The sequence below is a fragment of the Salmo salar genome, chromosome ssa04 (assembly GCF_905237065.1).
Source record: "Salmo salar chromosome ssa04, Ssal_v3.1, whole genome shotgun sequence".
Lineage (NCBI taxonomy): Eukaryota > Metazoa > Chordata > Actinopteri > Salmoniformes > Salmonidae > Salmo > Salmo salar.
In genome coordinates this window covers 79,948,554-79,969,776 of record NC_059445.1, presented here as the reverse complement: position 1 = coordinate 79,969,776, position 21,223 = coordinate 79,948,554, and the positions used below count along the sequence as shown (strand labels likewise).

The following is a 21,223-nucleotide window of genomic DNA, read 5'->3' as shown; positions in this document are numbered from 1 at the left end:
AAAAAATCCTGTATCCATTGAATAACATAGATGAGGGATATACAGTAGTTTGCATTGTAATTCTACAATTGATCGTTTTTTGGGATCCTGTCTTCAGAAATGGAGAAACTGTAGCATATATAGACCTTCTGGTAAATGGGGATTCTATAGAGACATACAAATAATGTGAGAAAATAAGAGAATAAAATACAAATTTGCAATTATGGCCTAGGACTTTGAAAACCCTTGCACCACCCAGTAATCCTGAAGCTGAGGCTACACCAAGGACTTGAGCCATTTGTTGTAGTTTGAACAGTAAGAAAAGACTGCTCAAAGTCATTGCAGGCATTTTACTGTATATTGTGTTTGATCTCAGCTTTTTACTAGAGTCCCTTCCTGGTGAATTTGCAGTGACTTATGTTAAACGCAATGCATGGAGTGTTGCTCTGAATATGTTTGTTTTTTAAAGGGAGGGATAGAACTGCCCGGGTAGAGATGCCGACGATGAGTATGACGGGTCTCCTCTCTAACAACCAGGAAGTTACGATTCAAACTCCCATTAGACAACTCTCCATGCGTTTTAATGTCAAAATACGTTTTTTTGCTCACCAAATATAGAGTTTCGCTGAGCATCTATCTTAATTTAAGCCTGTAATGTATTGTAACGACCCAGGGTCATTACAAGTATGCACTTCCAAAACAAAAAAGAATTTACAAGCAACCGAAAATATGCCTATTCGGCCCGTCCAATTCATCACTCATTACTGCAAATACAGGTTTGAAGGCTACAACAGCTAAATGTTTTATTTATTTGTAACCTTTATTTAACTAGGCAAGTCAGTTAAGAACCAATTATTATTTACAATGACGGCCTACCCCGGACAAACCCTAACGACGTTGGGCCAATTGTGCGCCTCCCTATGGGACTCCCAATCACGGCTGGTTGTGATACAGCCTGGAATCGAACCAGAGCCTGTAGTGACGCCTCTAACACTGAGATGCAGTGCCACTCGGGAGCCCAATAAATACATTGGAGGTGCCGAATCAGCAATTTTCCGGTTACTTTATGTACACCTTTTTAGAAGTACAAACCGGAGTAGATGAAGCTAGTTGCTCAACGAAACTCCATATTTGACATTAAAACGCTTGCAAAGCTGTCTATTGGGAGTTTGAATTGGAGCTTCCTGGGCGTTAGACATCTCTTAACGCACAGATACTGGGACAGTATTGAACCAAAGACAAAGGTCCTAATGTCACTGGGCCTACTGTAAATGTTGTAACATTTCTGTTTGAACATCGCTGGTGCCTAAAATACAATACAATATCGCCCCTTGTGGCAAATGTTTACAAAACCAGACAAAGGGAGCCAATTACAAAAGTGTTTCCAGGGGTTTCTGTTGAATTACGTAGATATTGACCAGTCAACTACAATTTTGTAGTTTGCTGGCCAATCCCAAGTGTTCTTGGGTTTTAAGTAGGCGGGCTCTATCGCTATCACAGGGAGAGGACCTGGCCGTACACGCAAAGCGGAAAGAAAATGGCGGCCGTGGCTGCGGAGCCAGGAGCTGCTGCGGCATCATCATCAACAACAACAGCGGGGAACAGTGGTGAGTTCGAACCGGAACCGGTGCCGGAGGCTAAAATCGACTTCGATGCGACACAGGAGTACGCACCAGTAATGGACCATGTTCACCAACTCAAGGATGGGGATGCAGTTCAGGAATGCAACCAGGTCCAAATGGAGCTAGTGAACAGGCCAGACCTAGAAGCAGCGGGAAAAGCCCTCGCTGCTAGTGCAGAGGATGAACAGATAGAGGCAGGCTGTCTCGGTGTCGGCGTAGAAAAAACGGAGAACCATGCTCTCGAGGGCTTTGGTTCCAAATACACCATGTCCCGGGCGGAACGGTTGAAACAGTTTTTTTCGCCGAATGTTGAACCTGCAAACGAGGTCAGTAAGCACGAGCCCTACGCCTGCATTCAGAATCGCTCCATCTCCGATTCACAGCCATCGGTGGTCTTTTTGCATTCGTTCCCTGCGCAACCTGTGGCTACGGAGGCTGGGCTGTCGTTAGCAGAACCAGCGGAACCCATTATAGATTACGATAAGAACCCAGAATTAACCAAACCTACTAATATCGAGTGTGACTATAGGGCTTTAATTAAACCGTCTCACGAGGCTGAACTGGATCCCGAACCAACAGATGAATTCCCTTCCGTCTCCGAGTTCAAGAATGACGACTCCTCAGAAGCTGCTTCGCTTGAACGTCCCCAGTCCATAGACCACGTCGACTTTCTACCAATTCAAGAGAGGGAAACAGTCCTTGGGACACCCATGGAGGCTGGTTACATGTGTGACTTTTCGAGCATAACAACCCAGAACATTCCGAGACCCGAGGTTCCTGTAATGCCAGTGGACCAGGTACCATCCTCGGCAGAACTTGGAGACTCGTGCTCACCACAGAGGTTCGAAACGAATTTCAGTGAAAGAGATCCAGTATCGAAACCCTCTCCTCATGTGTCTGGTGCTGAAACTGAGGAGGTACAGCCTGATTCTGTGCACAACCTGATACCTGGGTCCGAGGTTCTAGTATCTCTGGATCACATAATCGACGACGCACTGGTGGTGTCCTTTCAGTTAGGCAAGAAAATCTTCTCTGGGGTTCTGATGGACCTATCTAAAAGGTATATTATGATCCTTCTCAGAAATGTCTCTTATGTTTTTCTAGCTATGTCACTTTCTGTCACTTTTTTTTGTTTTCTGTTCTTAAATTTAGGCCTACACCTTGGAATCATATCACTTTGTTTGGTTTACTACTGCCATCCATGGCACATACAATGTACACTCCTGAAATATGTGGTGCGTCTACATTCCTAACTTGTGCTTTGCAAACCCATCTTCCTAACCTTAACAGACACAGTTTTCTACTCTTGCCACAGGGCTAGGGGTCAAGCTACCAAGTGACCTCTATAGTTTGACAACCAAGTCACAAAAATACAGAGAATAACTGCTCTTATCCCCAATTATGTGGGCTGTGCTTTTGGTTTTAGTCTTTTCAGTTTACAAAACTCATCTTGGGTTTTATTTACTAAGTCCAGTTATATCAGAGGTCAACTGGAGAGGAGGATCACATGAACAGTCTATAGTGTAAGGTCAGTCTTATGATGCATTTCCATACAGGATTTACCCTAGTGTTTTACCCAAAATGCTCAGACTTTTCTGTTTCCATTTACGTGAGCCGGCACCCGTGCCTCAATGGGCCATGGCTCCGGCAGCCCTGCTCTCACTTGGGGCCAAAGCCAGGCCACTGGTACTTTTCAGCTGTCATTTTACATAACAATGGCTAACTGTGAACTTTTAACACCTTCGCACAAAGCAACACTTTTTATTATGCAGAGGTCGTTGATTCTGCTTTTCACAAGTCCTCACTGTCAGCCCTAGCTATGTAAACACAATGCCCTTAGTATACCATAAGGGTGTATACTAGAGGTCGACCGATTTATGATTTTTCAACACCGATACCGATTTATTGGAGGACCAAAAAAAGCCGATGCCGATTTGTATTTATTTGTGATAATGACAATTACAACAATACTGAATGAACACTTATTTTAACTTAATATAATACATAAATACTAACATTTTAGCCTCAAATAAATAATGAAACATGTTAAATTTGGTTTAAATAATGCAAAAACAAAGTGTTGGAGAAGAAAGTAAAAGTGCAATATGTGTCATGTAAAAAAGCTAACGTTTAAGTTCCTTGCTCAGAACATGAGAACATATGAAAGCTGGTGGTTCCTTTTAACATGAGTCTTCAATATTCCCAGTTAAGAAGTTTTAGGTTGTAGTTATTATAGGACTATTTCTCTCTACGATTTGTATTTCATATACCTTTGACTATTGAATGTTCTTATAGGCACTTTAGTATTGCCAGTGTAACAGTATAGCTTCCGTCCCTCTCCTCGCTCCTACCTGGGCTCAAACCAGGAACACATCGACAACAGCCACCCTCGAAGCAGCGTTACCCATGCAGAGCAAGGGGAACAACTACTCCAAGTCTCAGAGCGAGTGACGTTTAAAACGCTATTAGCGCGCACCCGGCTAACTAGCTAGCCATTTCACATCGGTTACACCAGCCTAATCTTGGGAGTTGATAGGCTTGAAGTCATAAACAGCGCAATGCTTGAAGAATTGCGAAGGGCTGCTGGCAAAACGCATGAAAGTGCTGTTTGAATGAATGCTTACGAGCCTGCTGGTGCCTACCACCGCTCAGTCAGACTGCTCTATCAAATATCAAATCATAGACTATAATATAATAAACACACAGAAATACGAGCCTTAGGTCATTAATATGGTCGAATCCGGAAACGATCATCTCGAAAACAAAACGTTTATTTTTTCAGTTTAATACGGAACCGTTCCATATTTTATCTAACGGGTGGCATCCCTAAGTCTAAATATTCCTGTTACATTGCACAACCTTCAATGTTATGTCATAATTACGTAAAATTCTGGCAAATTAGTTCGCAACGAGCCAGGCGGCCCAAACTGTTGCATATACCCTGATTCTGTGTGCAAGGAACGCAAGAGAACTGGCACAATTTCACCTGGTTAATATTGCCTGCTAACCTGGATTTCTTTTAGCTAAATATGCAGGTTTAAAAATATATACTTCTGTGTATTGATTTTAAGAAAGGCATTGATGTTTATGCTTAGGTACAGTCATGCAACGATTGTGCTTTTTTTCGCAAATGCGCTTTTGTTAAATCATCCCCCGTTTGGCTAAGTTGCCTGTCTTTGTTAGGAAAAAATAGTATTCACACAGTTCGCCACGAGCCAGGCGGCCCAAACTGCTGCATATACCCTGACTCTGTTGCAGAGGTGACACATTTTCCCTAGTTAAAATAAATTAATGTTAGCAGGCAATATTAACTAAATATGCAGGTTTAAAAATATATACTTGTGTATTGATTTTAAGAAAGACATTGATGTTTATGGTTAGGTACACGTTGGAGCAACGACAGTCCTTTTTCGCGAATGCGCACCGCATCGATTATATGCAACGCAGGACAGGCTAGATAACTACACATGGGTGATGATATTACTAGTTTATCTAGTAATTATGATTGATTGTTTTTTATAAGATAAGTTTAATGCTAGCTAGCAACTTACCTTGGCTTCTTACTGCATTCGCGTAACAGGCAGGCTCCTCGTGGAGTGCAATGTAAAGCAGGTGGTTAGAGCATTGGACTAGTTAACCGTAAGGTTGCAAGATTGAATCCCCAAGCTGACAAGGTAAAAATCTGTCGTTCTGCCCCTGAACAAGGCAGTTAACCCACCGTTCCTAGACCGTCATTGTAAACTAAGAATGTGTTCTTAACTGACTTGCCTAGTTAAAAAAATATTGTTAAAAAAAAAATCTGCAAATCGGTGGCCAAAAATACCGATTACCGATTGTTATGAAAAATTTTAATCGGCCCTAATTAATCGGCCATTCCGATTAATCGGTCGACCTCTAGTGTATACACTAGTGTAACACTGGTGTTAAAGTCAAAAAGCAGCATTGGAGAATGGTGCAGTTGGTAGAGTAGAACTATGCTACTGTTACCCCCCCCCCCCGGTTTCTGTCTTATTTCCTCTTTGTAATTTATCACCCGCCTCATCAACACCTTTCCTCTACCCACCCCACCCCCCACTTCTTTCTCTCACTTATCAGCTGCAGATCTATATTTAGGGTCATTGTTAAACTTTCTTATTTTTGCCTGGGGGCCTATGTAAATTATCCTTATTATGTTAAGCAAAGGTGACATCTGCACACACAAACTTTACTAAACTATCAGAGGAAATCGACACTTTGCGGTGTTTCGTTTCCCTTCACAAGCTGCTCTTTGTGGAGTGGTTCTTTAGATGTTCATATCATTTCAGGGTATAATATCAGGATATCTTCGTATAATATCAGCATATCGTCATATCATTTCAGGATATCTTCATATCATTTCAGGATATCTTCATATCATTTCAGGATATCTTCATATCCTTATATGATATCCTGATATTATACCCTGAAATGATATGAAGATATCCTGATATTATATGAAGATATCCTGATATTATACCCTGAAATGATATCTTCATATAATTTCAGGATATTTTCATATCATTTCAGGATAGCGTCATATCATTTCAGAGTATAATATCAGGATATGTTAATTTCTGGTGTTATACCATGTAGACCTAGGCTATTAATATAGTCTATCAATACATGGAATAATATATGCTATAACTTGGGAAGCCACATTAGTTTAAGTTGCTATGATAAGATCCTGAGCAGCGGTCATCTCAAAGACAATGGTCAGTTCATTGCAATGACAAGATGGAGGCCACTAAAACCTTAGGGTTTCCTTTTACAATCTTACAGCACTGTAGATAATCAGCACCAGCCCCCTCTACAAACAAAATACAATTATATATTTTTTTAGATCCTCATTGTTGAGTCTAAGCAGAGATCTGTATATAATGACAAGATGCTTATTTCTCCGCCTTAACAAGAGAAGTCTTTGTCCCAAAGAGGGGAAGGCAGGCAACATAGAAACTCATTGGGCTTATTTTGGACAGATTTTGGTGAGAGTTAAACCTCTTGTTTCGCATTTTCCTCTCTAGTTTAAGGGATCGGTTTATGGCTTTTGGTTTCCAAAAGTCCCCAGAGTGCAGGCCTTGTGCCGGTGATTGGCCAGAGTGTGTTCCATAACATAGTTCATTAGAGAACGACTGATATGGATTTTCTTTAGGGCCGATACCGATTTTTGAGGGTCAAGGAGCCCAATTGACAATATTTTAGACTGATATTCAATATCATTAAATTTTTAAATGTTGATTACAAAATTTCCCAGAGGTAGCCATTCATTTAAAAAAAATCTAACAAAAAATGTGATTGTTTTATCAAAATCTAACTACATAACATAATGGGATTCATTTTATTTGAATGGTCTCTTGATAAACACGGTAAATTAGGATGGCAAAGGCTTACTCACAATACAGGTGAATGCATATTCAATAGGAGTTATTGAGCTTGTTTTGGCTGACCAGTGTCTATGGTGCTACAGATGACAATCTGTACTCCTTCCATGTAGGACTTCTATTAGCCTACTGATCAACAACGTTTGCATAGAAGCATCACTCCATGTCAAGCCTGTATGGAAGGACATCATATAGGCACTGCTTTTAGTTTGACTATATTGAATAACATCTATTCAGTCCAAATGGGTCCAAAGTAACTTAATGATTTGGGATCACGGATGCTTATGAAACTAGTATTATTTTGGTAATTTTCTGTGATCAGGATTTTTGATTTTTTTTTTTCAGATGTCATGACTCATCTAAACAGCTCCGCTGCTAGATTCTACTGCTATGATTGGATAGTGAGGCTGTTACTCCACTTCCTTTCACATCCCTCCATCGCTCATATCACTTGGTGCTGTTTACTGCTACTATGAGAATTAGCTCAATGGCGATGACATTTGCTACCAAGTCATAATGTGCATAATATCTAACGAGAACGAGGTTAGGAAAAAAAGATCACATGACGATGCAAGTTCTATCCGAAGGACTCAAATCTGAGAAGTGAGAATGCACACAAGCACAGAAGACACATTTCAGTTGAAAGCATTCAGTTGTACAACTGACTAGGTATCCCCCCTTTCCCTCTACAGATTTCTTGGTCCATAAACAGGAAGATTTTTAGCTAGCCAAACCCATTACCCTGTATTTAGATATTTTAAAACACTTGCTTCTTTCCTTATTATGACAATAATCTAATTCAACTGTCAATATACGGATACAATTTCCTGTTGGTCAAATCAACACACCAGTAAATAGCTAATGTTACACTGCAAGTCAGATGGCTCGTTGACGAAAATGGTGCATGTTCAAAATGATAAGAAACAAATTCTTATTTATAATGACGCCTTACCGGGAAACAGTGGGTTAACTGCCTTGTTCAGGGCCAGAATGACAGATTTTTACCATGTCAGCTCAGTGATTCGATCCAGCAACCTTTCAGTTACTGGCCCAATGCTCTAACCACTAGGCTACCTGCCGCCTCCCAAGAGAAGGCCCGATAGACTAGAAAAGGCCTATATCGGCTTGGCCGATTATCGGTCTTTCTCTACAGATCATATGGTGGTGTTGTTTTCCCCATTGGATGTGTGCTCAAAAGACAGGTGAGGTGAGTTGCTGTCGGTTTGGACTATAGACCTAGGCCCGGTTCCCCAAAAGCAACTTAAGGCTAATTCATTGTTAGAATCATCAATGGTTCTAACGATGAACGATAAGATGCGTTTGGGAAACCGGGCCCTGGAACATTCCATATTCTACTTAAGCACTTATCAGAAGAAAAAAAATCGGTATTACAAATGATGGTGGAAATTCCACCCACTTATCATAAGGTGACACTACTACCATATTGCCTGTACCTATCCAATAGTGATGAGGGGGGGGATCGATAGTTACACGTTACAAATTCCACCCACTTCTCATAAGGTGACACTACTACCATATTGCCTGTACCTATCCAATAGTGATGAGGGGGGGGATCGATAGTTACACGTTACAAATTCCACCCACTTCTCATAAGGTGACACTACTACCATATTGCCTGTACCTATCCAATAGTGATGAGGGGGGGGATCGATAGTTACACGTCGCATTATTATATTAGGGACGATATTATATTGATCCTTTAACTCCAAGTATGGATTTAAATGTTTGCTTGTTTTTGTTGCTCTGTAGCATGCAGGTAGTCTAGTGGTTAGAGCGTTGGGCCAGTAACCGAAAGGTTGCTGGATCAAATCCCTAAGCTGATAAGGTAAAAATCTGTCGTTCTGCCCCTGAGCAAGGCAGTTAACCCACTGTTCCCCAGGCGCAGAAGAAGTGGATGTCAATTATGGCAGTCCCCGCACCTCTCTGATTCAGAGGGGTTGGGTTAAATGCAGAAGACACATTTCAGTTGAATACCTAGTCAGTTGTACAACTGAATGCATCTCCCTAATTAGTGCTTGTCGGCTATACCTGTGCCAAAACCCCAGTATTTTCCATCCTATAGCTTGTTCTCCATCTTTTTAAACACTGAGCCAACATATTTTCAGTACTTTTATTTCAATTACTGATCAAAACTAATTTTCTCAAAGCTCTCTCTTCTCTCTGCATCAGATATATAGTGAGCAATATGTTTGAAACATCAGATCGCAATACATATAGAATGGTGAGAATCACAATACATATAGAATGGTGAGAATCACAATACATATAGAATGGTGAGAATCACAATACATATAGAATGGTGAGAATCACAATACATATAGAATGGTGAGAATCACAATACATATAGAATGGTGAGAATCACAATACATATTGTATCGGCCGCTACGTATCGTGATAATATTGTATCGTGAGGTCCCTGGCCATTCCCAGCCCTATACTATCCAATAAGCCTATTTCAGATCTAGGGGTAGAATCTGTTTCTTGACCAAGCCATATTTTTGTCCAGCATCCCTTGATAAGGAAGGAGAAGATGGTGGTTGTGTGACAATGAAAGGTGTTGGTTGATAAGGAGGCTGCTGTGATGGAAACCAAAGGCAGTGGCAAGGAACTGCATGTTCTCCTGTTCATGGCTGTTTCATTAGTTGTGATCAGTGTATGAGTCTTCCTAATCCTTGTGCAATTTTACACTTTGTGTCGGCTGTCACAGAGGAATCTGCATCTTTCGCCAGTTTCAAGGATGTTTATAAGTAGGAACGGATGGGCTTATGGCCAGATTAATGCAAGGATGGATGTACTTGCTTTATGTAACTGCCAGGGAAGCAATTCATTTGAACTGGACACATCCTGCTGATTTAGAGAGATGGAATGTTTGTATGTAGCCTTCAGTGCAGTAATTAAGTACAAGCATCCCAACCCTCCACGTTTAACGTTATGCTCTGAAAAAGGCCGTAGCCTACCACATTGTCCAGTTACATTTTCAGTTTCCATGATGGCTCAGTGCAGTCCAGGCCTCGTCCAAGGTGACTTCTGGGGAATCCTTTCCCCCTATTCTATTAGAGAATATTCTCTATCTATCCTGTGCAGACTGTTCCACATCTTGACCCAGTGCTGTGGTGTATAATTCCTAGTCATCTGGTGGTTAGCTAAAACACCATGGCCCATCATCTCTGCTCTGCTGGGAAAAAATATTCCTCCATCCTCAACCTGAATCTTGATTGGTATTGTTTCATACCGTCTCCTCGCCTATGTAAACAATGCACAATCTCTCTTCAAATTAGACAAATTACATTCTCCTTGGCCTAAATTATATCATTATAATTAGTGGTTGTTGTGACTGCAATTTGATCCGTTACTGAAATTGCCCTCTCCCATGAATGGCAAGTGCATTGAAAAGCAACATTTCTCGGCATACGTTTACTCTCCCATTTGTATAATCATGTTTTGCCGTTGCATTCATTTACAAGATGCTCATGGAGACATGACGTAAGGAAATGGACTTTGTTTTGAGTGTATCTCCTAATACCATGTTACAATGAATGCTCATATTAAAGGGATGCAGCAGAGCTTTTTGGGTAATTTCAGCCAGTAGTTTTGAAAGTAGCTCACAAACCAAAACGGCCCCGATAAATTGTGCACAATTTTGTACGTCATCCAATTCGTATATATGTTACGTACTGCAAAAATCTAATAAAAATCCTGAAATTTGTATGATACAAATCCCAATTTGTACAATATACTAGGAATTTGTAAATGCTTAAGATCCCATTCAATCTCTTTAAGGAAGAGTATAGATCCATTGTTTTGTTCTCCACCCGGCACAGCCAGAAGAGGACTGGCCACCCCTCAGAGCCTGGTTCCTCTCTAGGTTTCTACCTAGGTTTTGGCCTTTCTAAGGTGTAGAAGTACAGTGGCTAAGGAGAAACATCTGCATTGTTTGGGGTTTTAGGCTGAGTTTCTGTATAGCACTTTGTGACATCGGCTGATGTAAAAAGGGCTTTATAAATAAATTTGATTGATTCTCCAAAGGGGAGGAAGGGTAGTTCAGTACAGGCCCACTAGAGGTAGGATATGACCCATCCTGCCTGCAATCCTTACATTGTAGTGCAGCAGGAGAGTGTGCTTTCATCACTATAGCACATTCAGAGATCGATTTATAGCCATTAATCCCAAATAATAAATAGGTTTTAAACCAAAAACACTTTGTTTGTCATAGATGGATAATATGAGATGAAAGGCAGGTTCCTAACGAGTTCAGGAAGCCAAGCTAGTGCTCTGTGAGATGTTCACAGCGATGAGGACAGATGTTTTGATCAAGAGAGACCTTTCAAGAATAAAGACATTTTCTCTAATACTAAACATACAAATATGTATTTTGCAGTTATAAGGAAGGTATATTCTTCAAGTTAGTGGTTTTATAATTTGATTACTTATATGCTCTCTAAATATAGTATAATTTCAAGCCTTATTCATCCAGTTTTGTTGAATAGGAAATGCGTCGTATAAAATATTTCTGATTTTTATCATATTTGTCCTCAAGTGACTACACCTCAGCCATGTATAACTATTTTGACCAGAAAGGTGAGATTTGAACCTTTGTTGGAGTATGCAGCATTACTAGTTATTGTTTATGGTCTTCTCATGATAAATAATTACTTTCGGGGATTACATAGATTACATGGAGTTACATTTAAGCGATTTTAAGACTTCATTGTTTCTGACTCATTTTCTCTTTTAATGAATAAAGTTGGAGGGAAGTTGAGCATTAATATTGTAAACAAAGCTGTGTTTCCAGGGCCTTGTGCACTCTAGTTACCTACGGTGGTTTGGGTTTGTCTGTGGGAACCCCTTTGATCTCGTGCAACACTAATTTAGTGTGCTGCTGTTCTTCACAGCACTCTTTGTATGTCTGAAACTTTACTCCTTGCATGTTCAGGATTGAATGGCTTTAGATGTATGTACTAAATTTACCTAAGTAGGCCTGAAATTAGAAATGTCAGAAATACAAGAAACTTAAAAACAAACAAAGCCAATGAAATTCTGAGTTATTTTTTGTTGTTGAGTTATCCACAGTTTCTAAATCCTCTCAACTTTCTATTCTCAGGTTTGGACCCTATGGAATTCCAATCACTCTGTTCCCCGAGAGAGAATACAAGGATAAACCTGAATCTATGCAGCTGAAGACAGAACATCTCCAACCAGAGACTGAGAATGTGGAAAAGCCAGTCCAGGAAAACCCTGATGGCCAAGTCGTCACAGTGGCCGAACCAAACCCTGACCCCCAGCCTAAGCCTAACCCATGGACTTCAAAACCTCCGCCACTGTTTCAGGAAGGAGCCCCTTACCCTCCCCCTTTGTTCATCAGGGACACCTACAACCAGTCGTTACCTCAGCCGCCGCCCCGCAAGATCAGGCGGCCCAAGCGCAGGCTGTACCGCGAGGAGCCCACCTCCATCATGAACGCCATCAAGTTGCGGCCCCGTCAGGTGCTCTGTGACAAGTGCAAGGGCGCTGTCACGACAGTGGACAAGAGGGAGCCACGCAGAGGCCCTGTGTCAGACTCTAGGAGCGAGGACGCCAAGCGGAGACGCAACGACAGTGCAGCAGCCACTGTCAGCAAGCGGCTGCGCAATGACCCCCGTTCAGAGGAGAAGAGCCGTGCTGCTGAGGTGGCCAAGCGGCAGGTCTCCTCTTCTTCCTCCTCTCTGGGCCAGGTGAAGGGCGGAGCTGGAGGGAACAGGGTTCTGAGGGCGACCACCACAACATCATCACCGGTGAACAGTGGCTCCAGAGTCCAGCTCAATGCCAAGAAAGTGCTACAGAGCAAAAATGTTGATCACTCCAAGGCCCGGGAGGTGCTGAAACTGGCCAAGGCCCAGAAGAGGCAGAGGGAGACTACGGTGGTCACTGACAGCAGTGGCAATGCCAAGACGATGACGAGGGCAGCCGCCCTGCAGGAGGCCCACGCACACCAGAAGGTCCACTTCACCCGGCGGCTGCAGCAGATCAGCGGGGTGGGACCAAGCAACGCCACCCCTCTCCCACCCAGGATGCGCATCAAGCCTCAAAGGTACCGTAATGAAGAGAATCACTCTTCTACATGTAAGCCGCCTTGCCTGGAGAAAGTGCCGGGAAGTGGCTGTTTGTCCCCTCCAAAGCCAGACGCGCCCTGCTGCACCGCCACACGCTCCTCCTCCTCCTCCTGCTCCACAGGCCAGGCCGCTGCTGCTGAAAGCCAGGGCCCAGATAACGGGCCAGAACCTGAGGTTTGTCCTCAGACCCAGCCCCAAGTGGAGCCCCCCACAGCCACGGAGCACGGTGACCCCAAGGTGGAGCCAGAGGAGCAGGGGGGGCAGGAGGAGAGGCGGGAGACGCGTGGCAGCAAGGCTGGCAACCTTGTGGTTTTCATGAACCTTAACCCCGGCCAGCCGGACTCCTCTAATACCTCCATGTGCAGCGTTGATAGTGCAGACGACTTAAAGTCCTCAGACTCAGAGTGTAGCTCTACGGAGAGCTTTAACTTTCCCCCTCCCGGTCGCCCCTCGCCCCCCGTCCCCGGCACGTCCTCAGCAGTCGCTGACCCGTCGCCTGCCCCTACGGAAGAGAAAAAGCCCTGTAAATCTCAGAAAGTGTTTTCTAAAAATGTGTCTAAGTGTGTCTCTCTGGAGGGCAGGACCATTTGCGTAGGGGACATTGTTTGGGCCAAAATATATGGCTTTCCCTGGTGGCCAGCCCGCGTCTTAGGCATCCAGATCAGTCGCAAAGATAATGGGCTCTTAGTCAGGCAGGAGGCCCGTGTTGCCTGGTTCGGTTCCCCCACCACCTCCTTCCTGGCTCTTGCACAGGTCGCCCCTTTTCTAGAAAGCTTCCAGTCACGCTTTGACAAGAAGAGAAAGGGCTTATACCGTAAAGCCATCACAGAGGCAGCCAAGGCTGCCAAGCAGCTCACTCCCGAGGTTCGCGCCTTGCTTACGCAATTCGAGACGTGAGGTGGAGTGCTTTGGGGGAAAAGGAAAGGTAGGCAAAAATGGCACCCACTTTCGTCCCCCCCTGCATCTCTCCCCTGCTCGTCACCTGCTGGGCCCCCTCACCTTCCAGGGAGAAAGAAACTAAATATTTCAGGCCAGAACACAACCAGTCATGTTTTTTGTTGTTGTACTCTTGAAAAGGGACTGGATGGTATGGGGTTATGAACCTTGCTGGGTATATAAGGATGGCAGTGTATTTTTACTTTATCCTATCAAACATCACTTTTTCCAACCTGGTGGAAATCTGGTAATTGTATATTTTAGGAAAAATGTTATTCACTGGTCGGTGATTTTGAATATTCTCCTTACTTCTTAAATTGAAGCCTTTTAAATGTCACTATTTGTGCAAAGAAACTTAGGTCATGTTCTAACACCGCGGGTTCATAGGTCGATCAATCGAGTTTCGCTGCCAATTGTCAAAACCTTAGAGACAAAATGGTATTTCTTTCAGTCTATGCAACAAACGGTTCAGTGTCAGATACTGTGAATGGAAAGATACAGGATCTGAGTAGGAGTAGTAGATATTATGTATCTGTACGGGTGGAAAACATGCTGTAGCTGTGATGTGACCAGGAAGTGGACACTTGTGGATTTGAAGAGAGCAGGCATAGGGGATTATGTACCTGCTGTACCTCGGACATAGTCATAGCTGCCTGGCTGTGGGAGCTGCCTGGCTGTGGGAGCTGCCAGCCAGGACTTTCCAGACGGTTGAGCCTTGGTAGCGAGGATAGGAGGTGCCTTTAAGCCAGACAGGTGAGCCGGGGTGGTGAGGAGAGGTGCCTTTAAGCCAGACAGGTGAGCCGGGGTGGTGAGGAGAGGTGCCTTTAAGCCAGACAGATGAGCCGGGGTGGTGAGGAGAGGTGCCTTTAAGCCAGACAGGTGAGCCGGGGTGGTGAGGAGAGGTGCCTTTTTAAGCCGAAGTCGCCTCAAGTGGAGGTGAGAGGAGGATGGTGTGCCGCTCCTCATCCCCTCTCAAAATAGAGATGGCTATTGATACAATACCCCCCCCACCCATATTTCTACAGTGCTACTACATAATCTAGTTCCCTTGACTCTACTGAGTTACCCAAGACTGTTCTATTCCTACTTCTCTAATCTTCCTAGCTAGCGCTTTGGTTTTTCATACATAAAATGATGCCCAATTGTTTTAAAATCACTGATTTAATGAATTGTCTGCATCGGGACATTTTCAACAATCATTTAGTTGATGCAGTGAAAGCTTCCCAATGATTTTGAGTCGACTAGCATTGGCGGTGGGAAGCCATTTTAGTTACTCCTCTCATAGACAGATGTGGTATGGTAGCACGTTACATGGAGTGACTATATTTTTGCTAATTTTGTTAAACTTTTCCTATGGGTTTGCCATATCTTGTTGATTTACTAAGTTGCCCAGTGATTTCTCAGTTTCCGTTGTTAGACCTACTCCACCCTAATTTGAAGTGGGAAATGTGTGTTGACTTTATTTGGTGCGTCTGAACTTTATCTTCTATCAGTTCCTTCACTGCTTGGCTAATCTCGTACGACTGTGAATCTTGATTTTATATATTATGTACAGTACAATCTGTATCACATTATTTACAACTGTCATGATGATTAATGTTAAAAGGTTTTCTTTAGTCTGACTGAGGGGAGGGGGGTTGTGGAAAGGTGACCTCTCCTGCTGGCTGAAGGGGGGGGGGTTGTGGAAAGATGATCTATCCTGGCTGAAGGGGGAGTGAGGAAAGGTGACCTATCCTGGCTGGGGGGGGTTGTGTGGAAATATGACCTATCCTGGCTGGGGGGGAGTGAGGAAAGGTGACCTATCCTGGCTGGGGGGGGGTTGTGTGGAAATATGACCTATCCTGGCTGGGGGGAGTGAGGAAAGGTGACCTATCCTGGCTGAAGGGAGGGGGGGTGAGGAAAGGTGACCTATCCTGGCGGAAGGGGGGAGTGAGGAAAGATGACCTATCCTGGCTGAAGGGAGGGGAGGGGGGGGGGTGTTGTGTGGAAAGATGACCTATCCTGGCTGAAAGGGGGGGGTGTTGTGTGGAAAGATGACCTATCCTGGCTGAAAGGGGGGGGAGTGAGGAAAGATGACCTATCCTGGCTGAAAGGGTGGGGGGGTGAGGAAATATTACCTATCCTGGCTGAAGGGAGGGGAGTGAGGAAATATGACCTATCCTGGCTGAAGGGAGGGGAGTGAGGAAAGGTGACCTATCCTGGCTGAAGGGAGGGGGGGTGTTGTGTGGAAAGATGACCTATCCTGGCTGAAGGGAGGGGGGGGTAAAGATCTGTTCTGTAATTATGGGTTCACTTCAGATTTGACCATTTCATCACAAAAATGATGAATTACATTTCCTAAATATGTTACTAGCCACTCTGACTAAATATGAAACGACAGATTTTCTATCACTCCGAATGAAAATCTATCAATCGCATTTTAATGGGGGGAAAAACATTTACTACAATGTAAAAAACAATTTAAACTGAGCCATGTTGGTTTAAAAAAGCTGACTCTTCCGAATTAAAATCTATCACTTTAGATTTTAATTTATAGATTTTAATTCATAAGAGTCAGCTTTTTAAACCATCATGGCTCAGTTTAAATTGTTTTTTACATTGTAGTAAAACAAAATCTCATTTGATATGTTTTCCCCCCCCCCCCATTAAAATGCAATTTGATTAAAATGAATGCCTTCAAGTAAGACTAACATTGCCTCACTTTTGGCCCGAACAGGTAGAGATCAGAGGCCTATTGCTTGGTAGCACACACTGACCTGACCATTGTTACAAGCAGAAACGTGTATGGTTATGACAGTTGGCTGTTTCTTTCTGACTTCTATCATCTGTTTGCAGATCAGAGAATGCTGTATAGGAGACAAAACCGTTGAAAAGTAACATTTGATGAACACTTGTGTAAATGTTTTCTGCTGTTTTTAAAAAGTATATAAATAAAATGTAAACTTTAAAGAATCTTCCCTAGTTGTCGTCATTTTAGTGCTCCTACTTCCATTAACACCTACAAATCCAATGACGTTTATAAGCCTTCAGTTTCACCTTGAAACAAGCTGTTATAAAGACATTGATGGTCATTTGGAATTTGAGATACTTCTATTGTCTCTTTTGCACCAAATGGGCCTTTTAAATTGACAATGGCCACGCCTTTTAAAATGGGGCTTGTGGTCTTTATATTAGCTGCGATTTTACTGCAACATTTTGTGGGGCTTTTATGAAATAGCAGACCTGTAGAAAAACACATTTGCCAGTCAAGCCCCTGTCTGTCACCTGGGGCTGTTAGCCAGTCAATCCCCCGTCTGTCCCCTGGGGCTGTCAGCCAGTCAATCCCCCGTCTGTCTCCTGGGGCTGTCAGCCAGTCAATCCCCCGTCTGTCCCCTGGGGCTGTCAGCCAGTCAATCCCCCGTCTGTCTCCTGGGGCTGTTAGCCAGTCAATCCCCCGTCTGTCCCCTGGGGCTGTCAGCCAGTCAATCCCCCGTCTGTCTCCTGGGGCTGTTAGCCAGTCAATCCACTGTCTGTCCCCTGGGGCTGTCAGCCAGTCAATCCCCCGTCTGTCTCCTGGGGCTGTTAGCCAGTCAATCCCCCGTCTGTCTCCTGGGGCTGTTAGCCAGTCAATCCCCCGTCTGTCCCCTGGGGCTGTCAGCCAGTCAATCCCCCGTCTGTCCCCTGGGGCTGTCAGCCAGTCAATCCCCCGTCTGTCTCCTGGGGCTGTTAGCCAGTCAATCCCCCGTCTGTCCCCTGGGGCTGTCAGCCAGTCAATCCCCCGTCTGTCGCCTGGGGCTGTTAGCCAGTCAATCCCCCCGTCTGTCCCCTGGGGCTGTCAGCCAGTCAATCCCCCGTCTGTCTCCTGGAGCTGTTAGCCAGTCAATCCCCCGTCTGTCTCCTGGGGCTGTCAGCCAGTCAATCCCCCGTCTGTCCCCTGGGGCTGTCAGCCAGTCAATCCCCCGTCTGTCTCCTGGGGCTGTTAGCCAGTCAATCCCCCGTCTGTCTCCTGGGGCTGTCAGCCAGTCAATCCCCCGTCTGTCCCCTGGGGCTGTCAGCCAGTCAATCCCCCGTCTGTCTCCTGGGGCTGTCAGCCAGTCAATCCCCCGTCTGTCCCCTGGGGCTGTTAGCCAGTCAATCCCCCGTCTGTCTCCTGGGGCTGTTAGCCAGTCAATCCCCCGTCTGTCCCCTGGGGCTGTCAGCCAGTCAATCCCCCGTCTGTCTCCTGGGGCTGTTAGCCAGTCAATCCCCCGTCTGTCTCCTGGGGCTGTCAGCCAGTCAATCCACTGTCTGTCTCCTGGGGCTGTTAACACATGAACGATAATGGGAGGAAAAGGGGGAATATGGAAGACAAAAAGTTGCGCAAAATCATTCCTTTTATTGAACAGATTTTCTTACCTGCAAACAGATATAGGACCTAGCTATTAAACACATCACCTGTTCAGACCATTATTACTGTTCCAACTAGCTGATAGGCCTTACAGTAATAATGGTCTGACTAGGCGATTATTTAATAGCTAGGTCATACAGATCAAATCAACTTTTATACGTCACATGCTTCCTAAACAACAGGTGTGGAACAACAGTGAAATGCTTACTTACGGACTCTTCCCAACAATGCAGAGAGAAAGCAATCAGAGACATAAAAGTAAAACAAGTAATAATATTAATAATATACACAATGTAACAATAACTTGGCTATATACACGGCGTACCAGTACCGCGTCGATGTGCAGGGGTACGAGTTGAGGTAAATATGTACACAACCAGTCTAATGACTTGGAGGTAGATGATGTTTCAGGGTCCTGTTGGTTTCAGACTTGGTGCATCGGTACCGCTTGCCGTGCGGCAGCAGAGAGAACAGTATGACTGACACCGTCTGGTATAGAGGTCCTGGATGGCAGGTCATTGACTTCATAGGCTAATGGAAAAAAACAGCCATTGCTAGAATGCTGTCAGTCAGTGGATTGAAAGCAATGCTTTTGTAAATGAAATGGTACTGTGAAGTGATGTTTTGGCTTGAAATACAAATTATAAGACAACCTATATATTTATGTTAAGGAGCAGCATACACAACCTTACATAAATAAAACAATCCACTTGGCAGCAGTCTAGGTTATCTGGCTTGAATCTCAAGGACATTTGAATATTCCGTTGAGTTAAATGCATGGCAGACCAGCAAACTGCTGAAACGTTTATGACAGAACACGATGACTCATTTGTGATGTCTATCTTGGTTTGCCACTGTCAGATACTTGCTAGGCTGAGACATCCGTACAGGACAACTCAGGTAGAGATCCCTCATTGAGACATAAAGGACCGCTCCCAAAACGCCTTAGGAGTGTTCTTCGAGTTTGCAAGTAAAGCCATTGTAGCGTGAACAATGTACCGTTTACTCAAGGAGTACTAGGTTAATTCCTGAGTTCACTGGAGTCCCCTCAAAAACCTTGTTGTTGGCTGACCAATGACCTACAGTCCATATTCAATGAACATTTTAGTATTTGGATGAATGGCCGTCCTGCCAGGTACCATAGGATCGCCTTTTTCAATAATGTCTGTGCTTGGATTTTTTTTTTAATGGCTATTGAATGTGCTTTCTTACGGCCAAATACAGCAAGAACATGCCCTCTGATTTGGATGAAAAGGTCCCTGATGTGTCCATCTCTCTCTCTCTTCCAGCGCTGCAACGCTGAAGGGCTGCTGATGGTTCCTTGACTCCTAACACCACCATTGGTTGCAAGACTGTCGGACGGAAGGACGTGTCCAGAATTGATGGGAGACATGTCATGGACATAATTATTTTTTATTTAAGTATCGGAAGAAGGAACATTTATATATTTATAATGGAAAGCAGACCTACTCCTCCAGGTCTATCCATCTGATTTGTTTTGAGCAGGCGTCCATTTCCTCAAGAATGTGATCTTGGTTTGAGTGGAGACTTCTGCAGTAGACAAGCACACGTGGGTTCTCTGACTGTTATTGATATCTATTACAGACGTTGTGACAGGACACAGGACTTTGCAGGGTTTTATAGTAGGTTGATCAGTGATCTTGAAATGCAAAGATAGAGAGCTTTGGGCCAGTAACAGGTCGCTTGTTTGAATCTCTGAGGCGACTAGGTGAAAAATCTTATCGATGTGCCCTTGAGCAAGGTACTTAACCCGACGAATTGCTCCTGTAAGTCGCTCTGGATAAGAGCGTCTGCTAAATGACTAAAATGTAAATGTAAAAAAAAAAAAAAAAGGAATAAAAACAATATTATGTAAAATAAAATAAAAAATGTAGTGCAATAAAGATTGCATGTGCTATGCTATTGCAGTGCAGTCGCAGAAAAATGGGTTTTGTTGTGCGGGAAAAATGATCCCGGTGTCTCAGTCTCTGCCACAACCGTAAATTAGCTCCTGTTATTCCACAGTGAGCTACAAGCAGCCTTAGGGCTCGATTCAATCCGTATGGCTGAAGTCCAGCATTTTATAACGCCATTAACATTTAGTAACACGGGAACATTGCTTTTACATTTCGATCGCGCTTGTAGCGCAGCTCTTCACGGATCGAATTGAGCCCCGCTGAACACCTCCGAATGTCTAGAATGTTCCTGGGGAGCTGTAGTGTTGCAGTACTTGAGGTGTGTCGTCTACAGTTGACAGTCAAATACAGGAAAACAAAGATAGGCCTATATCACACTCCCCCGCTCAGTGTCATGTGACTTTCACACTGTCTTTCACCTTCCCTTGTTCTCTCCTCCTTAATCCAGCTCAAAGAGGTTATGACATTAAAATGTGCAAATTTAAGAATACATGTCATTTTCCTTGCCAGCTGGGTCAAACCAACCTACATACAGTATTCTTCTTCCTCCCCGAGTCCCCTCCCCCCCCACATCAAAACACATAGGGCCAGTTGACTGGACTCTGGAGGCCATTATGTGATGCAGGCCAGATTGGGGATTCCAAAAGGGAAATGTTCAGTCAGTCAGGTGCAGCTGAAGAGAGCCACAGTGACTGAATCAGCTGTGGCTCATCTCTCTTTCTCGTGTACATATATATGCGTTTCAATACAATCAAATAGTTTCTTGACTAAACATACGACTGACTGGTGGTTGTGGGACATCCTGTTATTACTGTATCTGTATCTTAAAAATCAGTAAATTTGCTGTTTGCCTTTGTACTTTGTGTGAGTATTTTATTCTATATTGTACTTCGCCATC

The 21,223-nt window shown here is 43.9% G+C and overlaps 1 protein-coding gene across 1 annotated transcript; it reads left to right on the top strand.

Annotated features, from left to right (window-relative positions):
- Positions 1-1,480: 1,480 nt before the first annotated feature.
- Positions 1,481-21,183, top strand: LOC106603911 (PWWP domain-containing protein 2A). Its single transcript, XM_014198136.2, has 3 exons — positions 1,481-2,661; positions 12,120-14,032; positions 19,699-21,183. Exons 1-2 carry the CDS (start codon positions 1,517-1,519, stop codon positions 14,002-14,004), a joined length of 3,030 nt encoding a protein of 1,009 aa, XP_014053611.2. The 5' UTR covers positions 1,481-1,516; the 3' UTR covers positions 14,005-14,032; positions 19,699-21,183.
- Positions 21,184-21,223: the final 40 nt, after the last annotated feature.

Excerpts from the sequence above, each read along its gene's own strand:
- LOC106603911 (XM_014198136.2), top strand. The coding sequence starts at position 1,517 with ATGGCGGCCGTGGCTGCGGAGCCAGGAGCTGCTGCGGCATCATCATCA. Across the intron at positions 2,662-12,119 it reads CTGATGGACCTATCTAAAAG|GTTTGGACCCTATGGAATTC; the intron begins GTATATTATGAT and ends TTCTATTCTCAG.